Genomic DNA, 22,699 nt, shown 5'->3' with positions numbered 1-22,699 from the left:
CCCTCTGAGGATCTATGTAGAGACCGGCCCAGGCAACCCTGTGATCTGCGGCCAGCCGGCACCATCAGCTCCCTGGGTCCCAGCATGTTGGACGACTCAGAGGTTCTCAAGCCAGAAGGGATCAGTCTGATTGTCCCACCTGAGGCCTTCCTGGCCGGGGTCAGGGAATCCAGCCAGCCAGGCCTGCAGCCAGCCCGGATCTGGTGGTTGAGCTAGAGAGGTGCTTTTACAGAGAGACGAACAGTTGTGATTTAAAGAACTTTTTGCAGTTTTGCTGTTGCTTTCGCTGCCCTGGTTGGATTGGGTGTTTGCTCCAACCTTCCCACTCCCCAGCGTCTCTTCACCTCAGCCCCCGCCCCCCTTCCCTTCTCTTTGCAGTTAGCTTATCACTTCTGAACTAAACCCACTCCCCAAATTAAGATGCTGTTTGCTGCCATCCCATTGTTCAGGATTCCTGGGTTCTATCCCCAGCTCTGGGAGGGGAGTGGTGTCTATTGGTTAAAGCAGGGGGGCTGGGAGCCAGGACTCCTGGGTTCTCCCCCAGCTCTGGGAGGAGAGTGGGGTCTAGTGGGTTAGCGCAGGAGGGCTGGGAGCCAGGACTCCTGGGTTCTCCCCCAGCTCTAGGAGAAGAGTGGGGTCTAGTTGTTAGAGCAGGGGGGCTGGGAGCCAGGACTCCTGGGTTCTCCCCCAGCTCTGGGAGGAGAGCGGGGTCTAGTGGGTTAGTGCAGGAGGGCTGGGAGCCAGGACTCCTGCGTTCTCCCCCAGCTCTGGGAGAAGAGTGGGGTCTAGTTGTTAGAGCAGGGGGGCTGGGAGCCAGGACTCCTGGGTTCTCCCCCAGCTCTGGGAGGAGAGCGGGGTCTAGTGGGTTAGTGCAGGAGGGCTGGGAGCCAGGACTCCTGCGTTCTCCCCCAGCTCTGGGAGAAGAGTGGGGTCTAGTTGTTAGAGCAGGGGGGCTGGGAGCCAGGACTCCTGGGTTCTGTCTAATGGTTAATTCCCCTCCCTTTGAAAAATGTGCAATTTATTTCTGGCCTGATTTTCTCTCCTTTAAGTTCCCAGCCATCCAATCTTTCTCTGCCTTTGTCTGCTGGATTAGGGAGCCCTTTGCTCTCAGCAAATCTCTCCCTGCGGAGGGGCCGAGAGGCTGGGGGCGGCTGTGTCTGCGTCAGTCGGTCTCCCAGGAGCCCCGTTGTATAATGGGAAGGGGGGGCGATTGGGTTCCGGGCGCCCCAGCACTCCTCGCCAGGGATTAGAGCTCGAGCAGGTAATTAGTTAATTGTGGCCCCTCGGCTCACAGACTCTTTTGTGCTTCTGGTGCCTTAATCCCAAAACCACCAGCTGGATCAAACGTTCTCCTGACAACGGCCGGGGCACTGGGGAACCAGCAGGGTAACAGGAGCCTTTGGGGAGAGATGAAGCCAAAGGCAGGTAACCAGTCAGGGGAGGGCAGGTGGGAGCTGGAGGGGGGAGACACACTGGCTCTGGGGCAGGGGGGCCTGTGCCGGGAACCTGAGCTCTGGGGTTCAGGTTGGAGCAGGGGCAGAGGGACAATGAGTTTACAGTTCTCAACCCATTCTCACGGGGGAAAGCTTGTCACATTACCGACCCTCACCCTCCCACCCCACATGCCAGCTGATGAACCGAGGGCTGGGCTGGCAGGGGGCTGCAGATCGGGAGTGAGGGGCACCAGCAGAGCTAGGGAGGAGCCCACGGCTGGGCCAGCAAGGGGCTGTGGGTTGGGAGTGAGGGGCACCGGCAGAGCTGTGTGTGGGGATCCCAGGGCTAGAAACACACAGGGGGTTGTGAGCTGGGATATGGGATCCTCCTTCGCTTTTGACTCCAGCCAGCAGTGTGGTGGTGCTGCATCTTTTAAACAGCTGCTGCGCGTCACCCCAGAGGTGGCTGCATTTGAGCGCTAGACGAGGGATCCCTGAAACCCATCCATAATTCACTGCAGGGCTCGACTCTCATTTGTGCTGAGATGACAGCAGCCCCCTTCCCCATGGGCTGTCACAGACCCCCTCACTGGGGGAGTGTCCAGCTGTGAGGTTTGGGGGGGGGAACCACTTTCCCCGTGGGCTCAGGCCCAGTGCTCCCAGGACCCCCACGCTGGGAACCCAGTGTCCCTGGCCCCTCCTCTCCCCTCGCTGCTGTCAGGTGATCCTATCGCCCTGATTGGTCCCAGGTAAATCCTGCTAAAGCTCCTCTCCCCAGCACTCTGCCCTTAAATAGGGGTCGGGGCTTCAGCCAGTGCTGCTAGAGCGCCCTCCCCCCGCTAGCCCCCCATCTTCCAGAGCTCTGCTCTCCACCCCCCCCGCCTAACCTCCCTGCCCCCCCAGGGCTCTGGTCCCCCTGCCCCCCACTTCCTTGGCTGGCCCCTGCCCCCCAGGGCTCTGCTCCCCCTGCCCCCCCGCTCCCTTGGCTGGCCCTCCTGCCCCCAGGGCACACTCTTGTGGCCCCCCAGGTCTCTACTGCCCCCTCTTCCTTCTCCCAGGCTCTGCTGTCCCCTAGTCCTACTCGCAGGGGCCATGAGTAGCTTCAGCAGCCTGGAGGGCTGTGCCCAGCTCGGGGTGCTCACCTCCTGGCCCCTCCTCCTCAGACAGGGGGTCCCTGGCTTTGCCCCCCCAGCAGGACGCCTGGATCCAGCCCTAGGCTTCCCCCCAGCGCGGCCAGCCCAGCCCCCACGGCGGGTGGCCGACTTCTCCATCTGCTCCCTCCTGGCCCTGGGTGACTCGGAGGGGCCAGGGGAAGGGGGGCTCCAGGAGGAGCTGGGCGAGGGGGCTGCAGCGTGGGGATCGACCCCACCGGGTTACGCCTGGATCCACTGCTCCCGCTTCAAGCCGCCTCGTCTGGCAAGTAAGATCCCCCCTTCCCACGCCCTTGGGGTGAGCCCCACTGTAGCCCTGCAGCCACCCGTGAATGGCAGCTCCGCGAGGCACTGGGTGTGACCGGGACAGTGGGGGCTCCCCCCCGGCTCCCCCAGCAGCTTGAGTGAGCAGGATCTCAGCCCCTCCTGCAACAGGCTGGGGCCAGCCCTGACTGAGAGGAGAGAGCACCCCCTGCTGAGCCCCTCACTGCTCCCTGCAGCACAGCGCCCCCCTAGCACCCCATTGGGGCCTGCCCTGCCTGCCAGGAGAGAGCGCCCCCTGCTGAGCCCCCCACTGCTCTCTGCAGCACAGCACCCCCTAGCACCCCACTGGGGCCTGCCCTGCCTTCCAGGGGAGAGCGCCCCCTGCTGAGCCTCCCACTGCTCTCTGCAGCACAGCACCCCCTAGCGCCCCACTGGGGCCTGCCCTGCCTGCCAGGGGAGAGCGCCCCCTGCTGAGCCCCCCACTGCTCTCTGCAGCACAGCACCCCCTAGCGCCCCACTGGGGCCTGCCCTGCCTGCCAGGGGAGAGCGCCCCCTGCTGAGCCCCCCACTGCTCTCTGCAGCACAGCGCCCCCTAGCGCCCCATTGGGACCTGCCCTGCCTGCCTGCCAGGGGGGAACAGCCCCTGCTGAGACCCCCACTGCTCCCTGCAGCACAGCGCCCCCTAGCACCCCATTGGGGCCTGCCCTGCCTGCCAGGGGAGAGCGCCCCCTGCTGAGCCGCCCGCCGCTCCCTGCAGAACAGCCCCCCCCTAGCGCCGCACTGGGTTGTGGCTACCAGAAGGAAATGTGTGCGGCTGGTATTAACAGCGAGAGTGGCTGGCAGCCCTGGTCCTTCCTCTCCGGTAACTGTGCCCCCCCCCGCCTGCTTCAACTCTTCCCTCCCTGCAGAGGCGAAGCAGGGAGGCAGCCCTGGCCGGGCCTCCCGCAGCCCCCGCGTCCCGTTCTCCGCGGCCCAGATCGGCATCCTGGAGGGCAGCTACCGGCAGACACGCTATCTGAGCAGCGGGCAGGTGGGGGAGATGGCGGCACTGCTGGGGCTCAGCGAGACCCAGGTAGGAGGCTCTGGCCTCGGGCAGGGCTTGGGGGAGCTGGGCAGGAATTAAGCCCAGATGGATCCTCTCAGTTATCAGCACCTGTTAGAGCAAGGGGCAGTGCCCATTGGCGAGGGGGATCCCCCAGCAGCGGGCGCCCTGGGACAGCCAGCCTGTCGGTGAGGGGGAACCCCCAGGGGGTGTCCTAGGGGTAGCTGGCCCATTGGCGAGGGGGATCCCCTGGCAGGGGACACCAGAGGTGCAGCTGGCCCGTCGGCGAGGGAGATTCCCCAGCAACGGGCACCCTGGGGCAACTGACTGTCAGAGAGGGGGATCGTCCGGCCCATCGGTGATGGGGATCACCTAACGGGGGGCACTTTAGAGGCAGCTGACCTGTTGGCGATGTGGATCCCCTGGTGGGGGTCACCCTGGGACAGCTGGCCTGTCGGGGAAGGGGATCCCCTGGCAGGGGACACCAAAGGGTCAGCTGGCCCGTCGGCGAGGGGGAATCCCCTGGCAGTGGGCACCCTGGGGCAGCTGGCCCTTTGGCAAGGGGGATCCCCTGGCAGGGGACACCAGAGGGGCAGCCGGCCCCTTGGCGAGGAGGATTCCCCAGCACTGGGTGCCCTGGGGCAGCCGGCCCGTCAGCGGCAAGGGACACCAGAGGGGCAGCTGGCCTATCGGTAACGGGGATCCCCTGGCAGTGGGCGCCCTGGGGCAGCCGGCCCCTCGACGAGGGGGTCCCTGGCAAGGGATACCAAAGGGGCAGCTGGCCTGTCAGTGATGGGGATCCCCCAGCAGGGGCACCCAGGGGCAGCCAGCCTGTCCATGATCCCTACCAGAGTATCCTGGTGACTCGCAGGCCCCAGCTTTCCTGCTCCCGCGGCACCCCCTGCTGGAGGGTCTGCAACAGCCCGAGTGAGCCTCCAGGGATCAGGGCTCCTGGGCTGAATTCCCAGCTGTGCCCCTGGCTCGCTGTGCGGCCCTAGCTCTGTGCCTCAGTTTCCCTCTCTGTGCGCTGGGGCTGATGGCACCCAGGGAGGTGTCCGGTCCGTTTGGGGGCCACATTCGCGGTGACTGTTGCTATTGTTTGTTCCAAGGTGAAAATCTGGTTCCAGAACCGGCGGGCACGGGAAAGGCGGGATTTCTTGAAGGAGCAGCCAACCAGCAGCAATGCCCTGGAGGGGGCCGAGCCTGCCCATGCTGCCCCCCTCGGACAGGCGCCAATGCCAGGGCTGGGCAGCGCCAAGATGCTGCCCCCTTGAGCTACCGCAGCCTTGGGCATCTGATCACAACGGGGCCATTTGAGTTGCCATTTGGGGGGGGGCCCAGAATGGGGGTGATGGTCCCCCTATGGGCTGTGCACCTCCTCCACCTTGTTGTTACAGGGCACCCATCAAACTCCAGCCCCACCCCCAACTGCAAACTGGTCCCCTTCCCACCCCAAATCTTCAGCCAGAATTTGACTCCCTGGCCGGGATGTGTACCCCAAACTCTGACTGAGCTCGGGGGTTGGGGGCAGGACTGACACCCGCAGACACAGGAGTCATCCGGCCCGGCTGCTTGGTGCCTCCTGTGTGCAATGAATTGGGGGGCGGTCTCAGCCTGGCCTCTTCACCCAACTCTCTTTCAAAACCAGCTGCACAATTAGCACTCCAGGCCAGGGCTTCCCGTTGGCCCACCCTAGGGCACCTCATCCCTGGAGCGCCCCCTGCTGGGCCCCGTCCCCAGCACTGACCCGAACCTCCATTCAAGTGCAAAAGATGACTGTGCAGAACATCTGCGGGGGGGGGGGGGGGGGGGCAGAATGTTCCCCCCACCCCACCCCGATCTCTGCCTTGTCAATATCACGGCTCTGCGTCCGAAATTGACAAGAAAACCGTTCACTGCTCGCGCTGTGACCCCGCAGCAGGTGGGGGGCTCCAGCTAGAGTCCGGCTGCCCCCTGGTTCCCAGCTCCCAGCCAGGCTGTGCCTGCCCAGCTCCCCACTCCCCCACCAGGGGCCTGGGTGCTGCCCAGGCTCTCAGCTCCCCACTGGAAGCCCAGCAGGTGCCCAGCACAGAGCTTATTACAGCAGTCGGTAACCCACCAACCCCTGTTTGTGTCCTGTGACTGCTGGGGCGTTAACGGGCCATTCTGCCTTGAACAGGCCCTTGAGATCTGTGTTAACGCCTTACAGTAAACCGTCTGGTCTACCGTGTATGTAGCTGGGACGCTCTGAGCCGCTCTCCCAGCCCTGGAGAAGAGCTCGGTGTGGCTTCAAAGCTGGACTCTCTCACCAACAGAGATTGGGCCAATAAAAGATATTACTGTACCTCCCACATCGTGTCTGTCTGATCCCGTGGTTCTCAGCCTTTTCAGACGGCCGTACCCCGTTCAGGGGGCTGATTTGTCTGGCCTACCCCCAAGCTTCACCTCACTTAAAAAAGACTTGCTTACAACATAAGACCGAAAAATACAAACGTGTCACAGCCACGCTGTTACTGGCCAGTCGCCAACGATCTCATTTTCCCCATCTAATTATAAAATAAATCGATTGGAATATAAATATTGTACTTATATTACATAGAGTGGTACAAGCTAGTCATTGGCTGTGTGAAATTGTAGTTGGTACTGACTGCGCTAGTGCTGTTCATGTAGCCTGTGGTAAAGCTAGGCAAATATCTAGATGAGTTGCTGTACCCCCAGAAGACCTCTGAATACCCCCAGAGGCATGCGTACCCCTGGTTGAGAACCACTGATATCCTGGGACTGACATGGCTACAACAACACTGCATACATACACACAGACACACACACAGCAGGGCTCATCCCCGCCCCCTCCTGCCCCCGAGCAGTGGATATCTGGGATGGGCGCATGCATGCGCGCACGCACGCACGCACACACACACACACAGAGAGCAGGGCATCCCCCCGAGCAGGGAACATCTGGGATGGGGACACACACACAGAGCAGGGCTCCCCCCCACCCCAAGCAGGGAACATCTGGGACAGACAGACAGACACACACACAGAGAAGAGGGCTCATGCCCCCAAGCAGGGAACATCAGGGAACATCTGGGATGTGGACACACACACACACACACACACACACACATACACACACACACACACAGAGCAGGGCTCACCTCCCCACCCACAAGCCAGGGAGCATCTGGGACGGACACACACACTCACACTCAGAGCAGGGCTCATCCCCCCAGCAGAGGGCAGCAGGGACACACATGCAGAGTGAGTCTCTCACACACACATACAACGTGTGCACACAGTCACACACACACACCCCTACCCCCCCCTACAGAGCAGGGGTCGTTTCCCCCCCACACCCCATCAGGGGGCAGAGGGACACACATAGACAGACTCAGTCACACACACATGCACAAAGCATGTATGTACACACACACACACACACACGCAGATCAGGGCTTCTCCCCTCCAGCAGGGGGCAGCAGGGACACGTGTGTGTGAACACAGTGTCAGTCTCACATACACACAGTCTCACATACAGAGCGTGCTCACAATCACACATGCACACACACACACCCCACCCCGTGCCCTGGGCAGTCCCCACCCCCCACATCCATCTCTTTCCCAATGGCTCAGCTCCTGGCGCTGACCCCTGCACATGTCCCCTGGCCGAAGGCAAACACGGAGCCCACGTCCCCTGGGCTGGGGGGCCAAAGTCCATCCCCGGCCTCCTAATCAGTCACTCACCTCTGGGGAGTAGGGGAAAGGTGCCTCCTGCCAGATAAGATCCCTCCCTTGGGATGGTGAGTGGGGGGGGGGACCCAAGGGCTGAACTAACTCCTATTTTAGCTTCTTCAAGCAATCTTCTAAAGTGACAGCCGTGGGCTGGGGGAGCATTGTCCAGTGGTCAGAGCAGGGCAGGCTGGAGGCAGGACTCCTGGGTTCTGTCCCCGCTCTGGGAGGGGAGTGGGGTCTAGAGGGCAGAACGGGGATGGGGATGGGCTGTGTTTTACTCCCAGCTCTAGGAGGGGAGTGGGGTGCTGTGGTTAGGGATGGGTTGGAGTCAGAACTCCTGGGTTCTGTCCTCGGCTCTGCCACAGATTCCCTGCGGGACTGTGAACGAGTCACTTCCTTGCCCCATGCCTCAGTTTCCCCTCCTCACCTCCCAGAGCTGCTGCTCCACACTGTGTGGCAGCTCCTGGTGGGCAGGCAGTTCATTGGATCCTCTCCCCCCAACCCCATGATGGCCCAGAATGGCAGGGCTGGCTCGGGCTCTTGGCATGTGTGTGGCACGGGAGCCTGTGGACGGGTGCATGATGTGTGTGAAGGGGTGGGTGGAACTGTGCAGAACGTGTGTGAAGGTGGCACGGGGCACACGGGCAGCACGTGTGCAGGGTTCTCCAATAACAAACCAACATCAACAGCCCCGAGCTACCCTACAATAACAAACCAACACCAACAGCCCTGAGCTACCCTACAATAACAAACCAACGTCACCGGCCCCTGAGCTACCCTACAATAACAAACCAACAGCAACAGCCCCTGAGCTACCCTACAATAACAAACGAACGTCACCGGCCCCTGAGCTACCCTACAGTAACAAACCAACAGCAACAGCCCCTGAGCTACCCTACAATAACAAACCAATGTCACCGGCCCCTGAGCTACCCTACAGTAACAAACCAACGTCACCGGCCCCTGAGCTACCCTACAATAACAAACCAACGTCACTGGCCCCTGAGCTACCCTACAATAACAAACCAACAGCAACAGCCCCTGAGCTACCCTACAATAACAAACCAACGTCACCGGCCCCTGAGCTACCCTACAGTAACAAACCAACGTCACCGGCCCCTGAGCTACCCTACAGTAACAAACCAACTTCACCGGCCCCTGAGCTACCCTACAGTAACAAACCAACGTCACCAGCCCCTGAGCTACCCTACAATAACAAACCAATGTCACCAGCCCCTGAGCTACCCTACAATAACAAACCAACGTCACCGGGCCCCTGAGCTACCCTACAGTAACAAACGAACGTCACCGGCCCCTGAGCTACCCTACAATAACAAACCAACGTCACCGGGCCCCTGAGCTACCCTACAGTAACAAACCAACGTCACCGGCCCCTGAGCTACCCTACAATAACAAACCAACGTCACCGGCCCCTGAGCTACCCTACAATAACAAACCAATGTCACTGGCCCCTGAGCTACCCTACAATAACAAACCAACAGCAACAGCCCCTGAGCTACCCTACAATAACAAACCAACATCACCGGCCCCTGAGCTACCCTACAGTAACAAACCAACGTCACCGGCCCCTGAGCTACCCTACAGTAACAAACCAACGTCACCAGCCCCTGAGCTACCCTACAATAACAAACCAACGTCACCGGGCCCCTGAGCTACCCTACAGTGACAAACCAACGTCACCGGCCCCTGAGCTACCCTACAGTAACAAACCAACTTCACCAGCCCCTGAGCTACCCTACAGTAACAAACCAACGTCACTGGCCCCTGAGCTACCCTACAATAACAAACCAACGTCACCGGGCCCCTGAGCTACCCTACAGTAACAAACCAACGTCACCGGCCCCTGAGCTACCCTACAGTAACAAACCAACTTCACCAGCCCCTGAGCTACCCTACAGTAACAAACCAACGTCACTGGCCCCTGAGCTACCCTACAATAACAAACCAATGTCACCAGCCCCTGAGCTACCCTACAATAACAAAACAATGTCACCAGCCCCTAAGCTACCCTACAATAACAAACCAACGTCAACAGAGCAACCTCCATAATCCTCAGCAAGCCTAGAGTAACAAACTAGTGTGTCCAGCCCCCTCCCCCCCCATCAGTGTTCAGAGCCCCTCTGCTGCCCTACAATGACAACCAGCAGTCCCAGCCCCGACGCAGCCATAGGTGGCAAGTTATATGGGCCTGTGGTGCCCGTGCCCCACCAATATTCAGGAACATGGGGGGCTAGCGGGGAGCCTGGCACTTGCAGCAGCTAGTGACCTGGCCCCAGCCTGCCCCACGCCACCCTGCCCTTTCCCCCAAGCCCTGCCCTGCCTCTTCCCGCCCCTGCTCCGCCCCCATTCCACCCCTTCCCCCAAGCCCCCACCCCCGCCCTGCCTCTTTCCAGCTTCCTTCCCCTCCAGCCAGGGACACTGGAGGCGGGCAGGGCAGAGCGCAGCGGGGCAGACTGGGGCCAGGCCCCCCTGCTAACTCCCCAGTTACGGTTGCCCCAGTCCGTCCTATGGATGGGACGGCTCCGCTTGGACCCATTCTGGGCACCATCAAAAATTATACAAACCCGGTGCCCATGATCGCAGCCCTATCATAACAATCCAGCAGGCGCAGACCCCAGACCCCTGAGCACCTCCATGGCTCTGGTGAGACCCTAAAATAACAAACCACCTGCCCTGCATCGTGACCGGACACCGAAAAGCCGATATACACCGACCAGCTCCAGCACCCCCTGAACCCATCCGTTTGGCTTAGCCTAATCAAGGGAAGGGGGGTCCTGATCGGTGTCTGGCTGGCCCCATGGCCCCCACAGGCCAGCACGACCCCAGGGCTGCAGAGCCCCTGAGCTGCTCTGGCTGAAGGGGGAAGGGGAGGGATCTACCAAGCCAGGACAGCCAGGGACCGGGCAGAGACTGAGCTGTCCTTTGACCTCCGCTGGGGGTGACCTTCGCGGGCAACTGACACGTGTGAGGTCAAAGGTCAGTTAGGACCCCCCACACACTAAAGGCACGAACACCCCCGTGGGGATCAGTGCCTCTGATCTTTTCCACAATTGATGCCTGGAAATGGACTTGGCAGCCAATCGGTCACTCCCCGCGAGGGGTGGGGGGCTGGGAAAGGCTGTTCCGCATGGGGAAACTGACCTGAACTGCCCTAGCTCTAGCGAGGCCAGCGTAACCCCTCACATAGACCAGCCCTAAGACATTGCTCGGCTCAGCCACACAGTGTTCAGAGCATTGTGCCCAGGCCAGGAGCATTAGCCTCCATTGGGCAGAGGGGAAACTGAGGCACATAGGAGTTAAAAAAATCAGTGGCGGAGCTGAGAGTAGAACCCAAGAGTCCTAGCTCCCCTGCTATTGCCTGAACCCGTTTGTCACACAGTCAGGGCACGGAAGGCTCAGAGGAATTAATATTGCTGCCCTGCTCTGGCACTGCCATGTGCCGGGCATGCAGGGCACTCGGCCTTCTTTGCTGAGCCCAAGTGTCCTTGCTGGCCAAAGTCACTCTGCACTGTGAGTCACCATCCCACTGCCATCTGGTGCACTGCCTTGTGGGAGATTTACGCAGGGCATTGAGGGATACCAGCCCCTCGCCAGGGAACGGAGAGAGCTTCGGGGGCAATTCCTCGGCTCCATCCCCTGATCTGCCCCGTTCGGGCTGTTTTTAGAATCCCTATGCCACCAGCACTCCCAGCTATCTCCGCGACACCACTGATTTCCTGAGGAAACTACAATGCATTGGTGACCTCCCAGAAAACACCATCCTAGCCACCATGGATGTAGAGGCTCTCTACACAAACATCCCACACACAGATGGAATACAAGCTGTCAGGAACACTATCCCTGATGATGCCACAGCACAACTGGCTGCTGAACTCTGTGCCTTTATACTTACACACAACTATTTCAAATTTGATGACAATATATATCTCCAGATCAGTGGCACTGCTATGGGCACCCGCATGGCCCCACAATATGCCAATATCTTCATGGCCGACCTGGAACAACGCTTCCTCAGCTCTCGTCCACTCACACCCCTTCTCTATCTACGCTACATTGATGACATCTTCATCATCTGGACCCATGGGAAGGAGACTCTGGAAAAATTCCACCATGATTTCAACAGCTTCCACCCCACCATCAACCTCAGCCTGGACCAATCTACACGGGAGGTCCACTTTCTTGACACCACGGTGCAAATAAGTGATGGTCACATTAACACCACCCTATATCGAAAACCCACCGACCGCTATGCCTACCTTCATGCCTCCAGCTTCCATCCCGGGCACATCACACGATCCATTGTCTACAGCCAAGCACTGAGGTACAACCGCATCTGCTCTGACCCCTCAGACAGAGACCAACACCTACAAAATCTCCACCAAGCATTCTCAAAACTACAATACCCGCAAGAGGAAATAAGGAAACAGATCAACAGAGCCAGACGTGTACCCAGAAGCCTCCTACTGCAAGACAAACCCAAGAGAGAAACCAACAGGACTCCACTGGCCATCACATACAGCCCCCAGCTAAAACCCCTCCAACGCATCATCAAGGATCTACAACTCATCCTGGACAATGATCCCACACTTTCACAGGCCTTGGGTGGCAGGCCAATCCTTGCCCACAGACAACCTGCCAACCTGAAACATATTCTCACCAGTGACTGCACACCACACCATAATAACTCTAGCTCAGGAACCAATCCATGCAACAAACCTTGATGCCAACTCTGCCCACATATCTACACCAGCGACACCATCACAGGACCTAACCAGATCAGCCACACCATCACTGGTTCATTCACCTGCACATCCACCAATGTAATATACGCCATCATATGCCAGCAATGCCCCTCTGCTATGTACATCGGCCAAACTGGACAGTCTCTACGGAAAAGGATAAATGGACACAAATCAGACATTAGGAATGGCAATATACAAAAACCTGTAGGAGAGCACTTCAACCTCCCTGGCCACACTATAGCAGACCTTAAGGTGGCCATCCTGCAGCAAAAAAACTTCAGGACCAGACTTCAAAGAGAAACTGCTGAGCTTCAGTTCATCTGCAAATTTGACACCATCAGCTCAGGATTGAACAAAGACTGTGAATGGTTTGCCAATTACAGAACCAGTTTCTCCTCTCTTGGTTTTCACACCTCAACTGCTAGAACAGGGCCTCATCCTCCCTGATTGAACTGACCTCGTTATCTCTAGCTTGCTTGCTAGCACACATATATATACCTGCCCCTGGATATTTCCATTACATGCATCTGAGGAAGTGGGTATTCACCCACGAAAGCTCATGCTCCAAAACGTCTGTTAGTCTATAAGGTGCCACAGGATTCTTTGCTGCTTTTAGAATCCCTGAGTTCCCTCCCCCACCCACCCTGGCTCTCCAGCAGACGCTTGGCTGCTCGACGGGCCAGCAGAGTTCATGTGGCTGGGCTAGAGAGAGGTGAGTCCCCAGTCTCCCTTGGGTGCACAGCCGTGAATCTGAGACAACTGAGGTGCATCCTAAAATCCTCAGGAGAGTAACAACAAAATCAGCTGCCCAAGTTGATCCAAGTCGTCTGAGCTTTTGGGGGCCTCCCATTTCCTCTGCAGCCCCCAAGGCTAGAATCTTCTCTTATGAGATGACTGCTTCCTTGTTATGGGCTGGATTAAACCCCCATTGAGGCGGGTGTGTGTGTGTGTAGAAAGCTGAAGAGAGCAATGTTGGGTCTGGTGTTGGCTAAAGAGGCCTGTGTACATTCTTGGTCAGAAAACAAGGCTGCATCAAAGAAAATCCCAGACTCCATCAATCTCTACTTCCAGCGGGAAGGTCCCCAGGGCCCCAGACTTTGACAAGCTGCTCAACTTCCTTCTTTAAAAACGGGGCGACTCAGGCCCTCCCAGGAATCCGGGAGCTGGGGTTTTTCAACACCCCCGCCCAATAACAGCACCAGGAGACCCATAAGAATTGGTGACATGGCCGCCGGCAGGATGGTTGGCTGAGTCTCTGGTCGCTGGGCACAGGGCTGTGTGCTGGGGGGCTCAGATCTTTGCTGGGACAACCAGCCTTGGGGGGCGGGGGGCAGGAAATGCAGCCCGGCACAGATGGCGCGAATGGAACTTTCTGGCACATCTGGTTTAAATGGGACCTAAACAGCATCAGGCTCTTGTGCTGGCTTTTGTTATGGTGTGGTGAGGCGAGTTTTACCCCGGTGAGCTGAGCGCACTGGGATCTGGGCTGGCCTCTCCCCAGTAGGGAATGAGCATGGGGATGCAGTTCCCTCCTGACTCCACCAGGGGGCGATAGCCCATTGCCGGGCAGGAGCCTTTGGTGACGGCTGCTGAGCCGGTGCATGTGGGTAAGTGGGGGCCACCCGCTAACCCGCTTCATGCATTTAACAGCCCAGCCTGGCGCTAGTGCCCATCTGAGTAGAGCTGGATCCCCCCTGAGTGCTAAGCCCCGATCCAGCCAGGCGCCCATTTCTCCCCACTCTCAGCCCTTTCAGCGCAGGGAAGTGAAGAGTTAATCTGGGCAGCGACTTCTTATCGCAGGGGCGGGGCCCCAAAGCGATCCCACCGCTGCCACCGTCTGTTCCCTTATCTCTCCATGTCCTTGGCCCGCACCTGTCAGTGCGGTGCCGCTGGCGTTAACCATTAACCAGGACTTCCTGTTTGCCGCCAAACGCAGCAGGACCGAACAGGGGAACGAGAAAGAGAAAAAGGAGAAGAAAGGCCAACGCAAAACTGATGGGGGGCGCTTCTCAGGGTGGCACCCGCTGGCCTCACTGGCTTAGGGATTTGCTTCCATAACACCCTGTAATAGGGCTTGGAGACATGGGCATAATGCTGCCAGCTGGAGACTGGTAGCAAGCAAATAGAAAGGTGTCAGAGGCAGAGATACAGGGAACGGGCAGCGCGTCCTTGTGGTTAGAGCCCTGGCTGGGACTCAGGAGTCCAGGGGTCAGTTCCCTGCTCACCCCAGACTCCTCCCCACCTGTGGCAGACTCATCCGCCCTTCCTACGGCTCTGTTTAGACTGGATGCTCTTTGGGCCTGGGCCTGTCTCTTGCTGGGTGTCTGTGCAGTGCCTGGCATGGAAGGGCCCCGGTCTCGGTCAGGGAGCTCCTCAAGCCATGGTGCTTGTGCCATACTGACTGAATTAGCAGGTTGTTATTATTACTCATATTATGGTTAAAGATCTCACTCGACATCAGGGCTCCGTCGCACCGGGCGCTGCACAGACACACAGTGACTGAGATCAGGGCCCCGTCGTGCCGGGCGCTGCCCAGACACACGGTGACCGAGATCAGGGCCCCGTCGTGCCAGGCGCTGCCCAGACACACGGTGACTGAGATCAGGGCCCTGTTGTGCCAGACGCTGCCCAGACACACAATGACCGCGATCGGGGCCCTGTCGTGTCAGGTGCTGCCCAGACACACAGTGACTGAGATCAGGGGCCCGTCGCGCTGGGCGCTGCACAGACACACAGTGACCGAGATCAGGGCCCCGTCGTGCCGGGCGCTGCCCAGACACACAGTGACTGAGATCAGGGCCCCATTGGGCCTGGCACTGCCCAGACACACAGTGACCGAGATCAGGTCCCCATTGGGCAGGGCACTGCCCAGACACACAGTGACCGAGATAGGGGCCCCATTGGGCAGGGCGCTGCCCAGACACACAGCGACCGAGATTGGGGCCCTGTCGGGCCGAGCTCTGCCCAGACATCACAAGAGATGGTCCCTGCCCTGTAGAACTCACCATCTGACTAGTCTGAGGGTGGCAGGAGAGACAGGAGGGGGATATAATATACCCAGGCTCACACAAGTCAGCAGCCCTGCATGTGACTGCCTCCGGCCTGGCCCCAGGAGCTCACACCCGGCCCCCTGCGTGTGAGAGCACAAGTGGCCAAGTGGCCCAGTGTGGGCGGTGGAGTCCCAGCCTTGCTGGTCAGCAGGTCCGTGAGACACTGGGCTGCTGCGTCCATGCAAATCCCCCCCCCCCCCGTGATAAGAGGGGCGGAGCAGGCAATGCGCCGCACAAAAGCAGAACTGCCCATGGCTGGCGTCCAAGGATCGCCCGAGCTGGCGGGGCAGGGGAGCGCCGGAGCTCATGGAGCTCCACTCAGGGGCTAGGGGGCTGAATCCAACCAGGAGCAAGTCTGCATTTCTACAGCCCTGTCTCTGGCCAAAGCTCTCTGAGGCCGCTCGCTCACCCTTCCCACCACTGCCAAGTGTGTGTGTGGGGGGGTGGGGGGGTGAGATTGTGGGTCAGGGCGATCCACTCTGCTTCAGAAAGGGGAAACTGAGGAATGGAAAGCAGAGGTGACCTGCTTTAGGGCGACCAGCCAATGAGCCACAGAACTGCACATGGAACCCAGGCGTCCTGACTCCTAATCCCTTCTGCTCTAACCACTAGACATCACTGTCCTTCCAGAGCCAGGAACAGAACCCAGGAATCCTGATGCCCAGCCACTCCCCCCCACAAACCACAGGCTTCCACAGCCGGCTACAGAGCCTGGCTCCGAAGCCCCTCCAACCACTAGACCCCACTCCTGTCCCAGAGCTGGGGGTAGAACCCTGGAGTCCGGGCTGCCAGCCTGTTATGGGAAGAGGAGACCTGACCGCACAGCGCTCCACCCAGCCCTGCTGTGACTAAGCACTCACCCAGGGCCCTGGGCAGGGCGTGCTGGGGCATGTCGCATGGCACAGAGCCATTTAACCCATTCGGAGAGCGGAGTCCTGGGTCCAGGCCTCCTGGCTAAATGGGAAGGAGACCTGGGGCGCCCCGGCTGAGAATCTCAGCGGCTGGTGCCCAGAGCCAGTCCACGCCATGGCTTGCGTGTGGAACGAGTTTGCTGGGTCTCAGCCCAGCTCCAGATAATCCCCATCAGCAGCGGGGGGAATCTGTGCCAGCCTCCGGCACTGAGTCCCCTGCCAGCCCTCAGGCAGGGCTGGGGTCCAACAGAAAGGCAGTGGGGGCTGGTTTCCCCATCTCTCCAGCTACAACCCTCAGCCCCCCTTGGCTGTGAAAGAGCCCTCCCTGGGAGGGGTGAGGCTGCCAGGAAAACCCTGGACGGGCTCTCAAGAGATTCTCTGTTTAGGCCCAGCTCCCCACTCACTGAAGTCAATGGGAGTTAGGCGCTTAAGCACCTTTGGAGATCTGGGTGTCAGTTTCCCCATCTGTCCCATAGGGATCATGGTCCTCGCTCGTCTGTTCCGGGGCAGGAGCTGTCTCACTCCAGGTGCGTGTTCAGTGTTGAGTGCTTAGCGGCCAGGCTCCCATGGGAGTTAGGCACCTCTCTGAGGATCTGTGATTCACACACCAACAGGTACAGGCACCTACCAAGGGAGCAGTGATGCTACGAAAGGCCCCAGTGCCCTTTGTCACCGGATGTATTTTTCCCTCTAGTTATTTTTTCTGCTTGCGTTTGCCATTCGCTCCTCAGAGCTTGTCTGCTTTGAGCTGTAAATAAACCTTATACAAGAGCTAGGTATTAATTACCATTACGATTACCCTGCCTCCCCCACAAGACTGTCTGGACAACTGGAGAACTGGCATGAGAGATGCCACGCCGCCGAACTGCGGACCATTTTGACGAGAAGGACTCTATTCATTTGTAGTCAGTCTGCTTGAAAACTCTGTTCTTTAACTCACAATGCCAGAGAAACGCTTTGGAGAAAAACGTTCTTTGCGAAAGATTCAACCAATCTCCCGCTGCTCATTCCTCAGCCCTCCCTGACTAGAAAAGCAGGGAAGGAACAGACTTGACAGTCCTGATATTTCCTAGCAAATATCCACCACACGTCAGCAAGAAGTAGAAAAAAAATTTAAGGAGTCAAAAGGCTATAACTCTGATTTTCTTTCTCGTTGCAAGTCAATAGCATGGAATTATATGAACATCCACCTCCAACCCTTTCTCTGGCTTGGCTAGTTAAACCATAAATTCTTCACAGCAGAGACTATTTCTAACCGATAGACCCCACTCCTCTCCCAATGCTGGGAAGAGAACCCGGGAGTCCTGACATTCAGGCTTCACTGTGCAAACCACTAGACTCCACTTCTCTCTAGGTAGGAGGAGTGTTTTCCAGGCCCCTGGGTGGTCTTTGTAACAAAAAGACGCAGCCAATCTTCTCCTGAGGGTGTGGTACTTTCCTGATTCCCTCGTGTTCCCCAGCACCCGCATGCCCAAGCTGGGGTTGTGTTGCGTCCTCACTGCTCAGTGCGAGAGACCGAGTGCACGGGGGCTTCCAACATCCTTGGGCTAAATCTTTCGCCAGCGCCCTGAGCAGAGAGATCCGACTCCTCAGGGCAGGGGGAAATAAACACCCAACAAGCCCAGGCTCCAGGGCCGGTGCAACTATTTAGGTGACCTAGGCGGTGGCCTAGGGCGCTGGGATTTGGAGGGTGCCATTTTCTTTGGCAGCGACAGTGGCGGCCGGATCTTCGGCTGTCCCGGTCGCCGCTGGCATTTAGGCAGAGGGAGCTGGGGCAGGAGAGTGCGGGGAGGGCCGCCTGCAGCAAGTGGGGGGGCGGCATGCAGGGGAACTCCCCGCCCCAGCTCACCCCTGCCCCGCCTCCTCCCCGAGCACGCCCATGGCTGCTTCACTTTTCCTGCCTACTTGGCTTGCGGCGCCTAAGCTGATTGGCGCCGCAAGCCTGGGAGGTGGGAGAAGTGGAGCGGCGATGGCGTGCTCGGAGTGGAGAAGGAGCAGGGGTGAGCTGGGGTGTGGGGGGTGCCTCAGGGCAGAGGGTGGGGGGTGTGGAGCTGCCGCAAGGGGGGTGCCTCAGGGTGGGGGCACGGGGCGGGGGGGGGCCGTAAGGTGAAAGTTTCTCCTAGGGCGCAAAACATCCTTGCACCAGCCCTGCCAGGCTCACACCTGGCCATGATCAGCCGGGAACCTGTGTCCCCCATGACCTGTTCCTGGAAACAAAACAGAGATCGTACCCTGGGTTGTTGAGTTTTTTAATCTTTAAGGTGGCTCACAAAGCCCCGAGGGGCCCCCCTCTGTGCTTCTTCTGCCCTATTCATTAGTCAGGCCTCATCTGACTCGATTTTCCTGGAAGTCTCCCCGGAGGACTGGAGAACTGAGCTGGACTGTGGCGTTCTGGATCCGGAAGGGGTCTCACACTGGCTGATTGCAACTGTTTGCGTTATATAAATGTGTCCAGTTCCAGGGAGGTCCAGGCCCTGGGTCTCAGGGGCTGGTGTGTTAAAACCAGTGAGTTAAGTAACCAGAGAACGGGAAGGCCTAGGAGTTCTGCTGCAGGAGGCAGTTTGGCTTGGGGGTCCGCAGGAGCCTAGAAGGGGAAGCAAGTGGGGTGGGGGCTCAGAGACAGACAGGCATCAGAGCCAAGGCCACCCAGAGGATTCAGGGGGCCTGGGGTCTTCGGCGGCAGGGGTTCTTCTGCTCCAGGTCTTCAGGGAACTTCAGCGGCGGGTCCTGGAGTGAGTGAAGGACCCGCCGCCGAAGACCCAGAGTGGAAAAAGCTCCGGGTCTTTGGCAGTGGGTCCTTCGCTCACTCCGGGTGTGTTTGGCGGCACTGAAGGACCTGCCGCTGAAGACCCGCCAAAAACTCTTGTGGGGGCCCCTGCAGGGCCTGGGGCCTGAGGCAAATTGCCCCACTTGCCCCCCCCCCCGGGGTTGCCCTGGTCAGAGCTCCAAACCCAGCTGGGTGCTGTGCATGCCACTCGCTGTCCAGAGAACCAGAGCCCTGTGGCTATTCCTGGAACTAAACAGCTCGCCCCCCGGCTTCCCCCCCTGCCATGTCAGCTCCCCACTCAGCCTAAGGGGAGCAACAGCCCTATGGCTAAAGAGTTGGCTCCTGCCCCCAACTCACGCTAGTTCCCTAGCAGTAACAGTACCAGTCCCTAGGGCTTTCCATCCATAGATGGTCCTGTTGTACAGATGGGGAAACCGAGGCAAAGGGGAAGATGGCTCACTCAGCTTCACTCAAGGGGGTGGGGGAGGTGCTGGGAATAGAATTCAGGATGAGATGTGTGTGATGCTGCAGCCCCTGAAAGGAGGCCAGATTGCCAGCCTGGGTGGGCTAGGGTGCTGAGTGCCCACAGCTCCCACTGGCATTCAGGGTGCTCAGAAGCACAGAGCAGCAGCTCCCCCTCCCCCCATGGGGGAGCCCCCAGAATAAAGTGACACCCAAACACAAGGGGAAGGACAGTTTTGGCCTTAAAAAACAAACAAACCGTTCTGTGCCTCAGTTTCCCCATCTGTGATGGAGGGATAATGGGGCCTACCCACACAGTGCAGGGATAAGCAGAGCCCTCTCAATGCTCAGTGCCATTGTGGTGATGCCTTCATTGGTTGGTCTGGCCGGAGGAAGGGCAGGGCCTCTCCCGCTCGTTAACCTTTGCTCCAGGTGTGCTGGCTCTGGGCGGGGTGGAGGCTGCGGCCAAGGCACAGAGCGGTCCCAGCCAGCTCTCACAAAGGAAAGCAGCTTCCGTGTCTCTGCCTGGAAACAGCAGCCTGACCAGGTGGGAAGCACATGATGGACGGAGGGGCAGGTGCGCTCAAAGCAGTGGGGGCAGGGTATGCGGGAGAGGAGGGGGTTCCTGCCAATCCAACCACATGGGGGAGTAGCTGGGGAAATAACCTTTCCAACATGGAGAGCTCATCAACGAGCAGCAGGAGAGAGGGCAGCACCCCTGTCTAGTGGTTAGAGCAGGAGGGGGTGGGAATCAGGATGCCTGGGTTCTATCCCCAGCTTTGGGAGCTGTGTGGTGTGGCTAGTGGTTAGAGCAGTGGGGGCTGGGAAGCAGGACTCCTGGGTTCTACTCCCAGGTCTGGGAGGGGAGTGGGATCTAGTGGTTAGAGCTGGGAGTCAGGACACTTGGGTTCTAATGCCAGCCCCACCTTGCTGTGACTGGGAAGGTCACTCCCCCAAACTGGGCCTCATCCCCTCTCTCTGTGAAATAGTCACAAGGATTGCAGGGGAGCAGGAAGGGCATGTTAACATCTCTCTGAAAATGGAAAGCATCCCATTAAAGTAAACTATTTATTATTATTATTTACAGAAAGCCTCCGAGTGCCTCTTGAAATGACAAACTATACATTTACAGGGAATGCTCTCTCCTGCAATGAGATGCGGCTGCCTCTGGGGTGGGGCATGGGAGCTGTTTATACAAGGATCCCTCACCTGGCTCTGAGATGCAGCTGCCTTTGGGGTGGGGTCCAGGGGCTATTTAGCTGCCAGATGCCTGACATACTTGGGCACTAGTGCCAGAATTCACACTTGCAGCCCCTCTGCCATGCCCACGGCGTGTAGCAGCTTGGCTGGCTGTGGGCAGTGCTCCGGTGGGGAAGGGCTGGTGCCTGAGGGCAGGTAGTGATGGGCAGCTCCTGTCTGCAGCTCCCTGGCCCTTTACAGCATAATGACGGCCTATAAAATCTCTGGGCAAACAGCTTGTAAATGTCGGAGCTCTTTATGGAGAGGCTGGGCTTGTGGGGGTGCAGGGAGAGATGGGACAGGAACAGCAGGATGCAGCCTCCTTGGGGGAAGGAAGGGCTCCTATGCAGCCCCCTGCAAAGCTCTCCGGGTGCCGGGCTCCCCACAGATCTCCAGCAGGGGCCAGGGGAGATGGGTCATAAGGTGCAGCCCCAGCCCGGGGCCCCCAGATCATTGTTCGGCTGCTGGGCACCGGGACCCTGCAGCCTACACCCATCGGCGGGCACTGACCCGGCTGGTTTTGCTGTGGCGATGGCCGGATCCTGCTCCCGGGAGCTAATTGAAGCCGGGGATCCGCCCCCTGAGCAAACAGCAGCTGCTGATATAAAAGGCTTGATAGCAGGCGGGGAGCTCCCTGCGGCATAGGGGCCATCCCACGGCAGGGCTGGAGGCGCGGGGCTGGCTCTGCTCCTGGGGGAAGGTGCAGCCCCTATTGTGGCCTTGGTGAATTTAGGGCTTGACCAAGGTCCCTTTTCATGGCCCCTTGCAGCCCAGGATCCCGTATGGGAGGCACTGCCAGGGTCACCCCCACGTGCCCACCACTTTCTACGAACGTGCCTCAGGCCTGTCCTAGCGGCCCCCAAATCAGGCCCTGCCCCCGTCATCACACAGCAGCGTCGGTAACGAAACGATCACCCATGTATCCTAGCAGTGCATCAGGGGAAGGACAAGATGGCTGCCGCACAAGCCGAGGGCTCATGGGAAATGTCTGAGGTTTGAAAACAAAACGGCCACTTCACAAGCCAAGAAGTACAGGCGCTGACTGGGTGCCTTAACGCACAATGGCTGCCTCTCAAGCCAAGGAGTCAGGGGAGGTGACTGGGTTTCTGAAAGGAAAATGGCTGTTTTCTGAGCCAAGAGATATGGGTGCTGACTGGGTTTATTCAGATCAACTGGCCACTGCTCAAGCCAAAGAATCATGGGAGCTGGCTGGGTTTGTTTAGATAAATGGCCACCTCGTACGCAAAAAAAGTTGGCTAACTGGGTTTCCCAAAACAAAATGGCTGCTTCACGAGCCAAGGAATCATGGAGGTTGACTGGGTTTCCCCCCCAAAAAAATATGGCCAACCCAGCAGCCAAGGAATCATGGGAGTTGATTGGGTTGCCCAAAACAAAATGGCTGCCCCATGAGGCAAGGAATCATGGGAGTTGACGGGTGTCCTAAAACAAAATGGCCGCTTCAGGACCCAAGGAATCATGGGAGTTAATTGGCTTTCCCAAAACACAATGGCCACCCCATGAGCCAAGAATGAATGGAGTTTAATTGACTGCGTTTCCTGAAACAAAATTCCAGCCCCATGAGCCAATGAACCCTGGGCGCTGGCTGGGTTTCTACCCAACACTCCTGAGCCAAGGCCCTGGCCTGACCCTGATTGGAAGGTGGAACCAGCTCCACAAGTGTGGGGGGCTTTGGGGGGCTCCTCGGGGACTCCCATCCTGGGGCATGTTTGCCAATGGGGCTGTTTCCCAACCCAGTTAGCTCCCGTGCCCAGCTCCCAGGGACTGGCCATCCTCCTTCCCTATCCTCAGTTTGTGTGCCCAAGCGATGGCCCCGTGGGGCGATGGGGCGGGGCGGCGCTCGCTGGAGGCAAACAGCTGCTCCTCTCCCATCACCCTCCGCAGGGCG

General features: G+C 58.9%; 1 protein-coding gene across 1 annotated transcript; it reads left to right on the top strand.

Annotated features, from left to right (window-relative positions):
• The first annotated feature begins 1,259 nt into the window (after positions 1 to 1,259).
• Positions 1,260 to 6,083, top strand: LOC127036839 (homeobox protein H17-like). The gene is made up of 3 exons (XM_050928089.1): positions 1,260 to 1,425; positions 3,757 to 3,920; positions 5,000 to 6,083. Exons 1-3 carry the CDS (start codon positions 1,410 to 1,412, stop codon positions 5,162 to 5,164), a joined length of 345 nt encoding a protein of 114 aa, XP_050784046.1. The 5' UTR covers positions 1,260 to 1,409; the 3' UTR covers positions 5,165 to 6,083.
• The last annotated feature ends 16,616 nt before the right edge of the window (positions 6,084 to 22,699 follow it).

This window comes from Gopherus flavomarginatus, chromosome 18, assembly GCF_025201925.1.
Source record: "Gopherus flavomarginatus isolate rGopFla2 chromosome 18, rGopFla2.mat.asm, whole genome shotgun sequence".
Taxonomy (NCBI): Eukaryota; Metazoa; Chordata; order Testudines; family Testudinidae; genus Gopherus; species Gopherus flavomarginatus.
This window is presented reverse-complemented; position numbering and strand designations above follow the sequence as displayed.

Bases quoted from the DNA above. Each gene is read 5' to 3' on its own strand.
- LOC127036839 (XM_050928089.1), top strand. The intron at 3,921-4,999 runs GTAGGAGGCTCT...GTTTGTTCCAAG, and splicing joins TGGGGCTCAGCGAGACCCAG to GTGAAAATCTGGTTCCAGAA.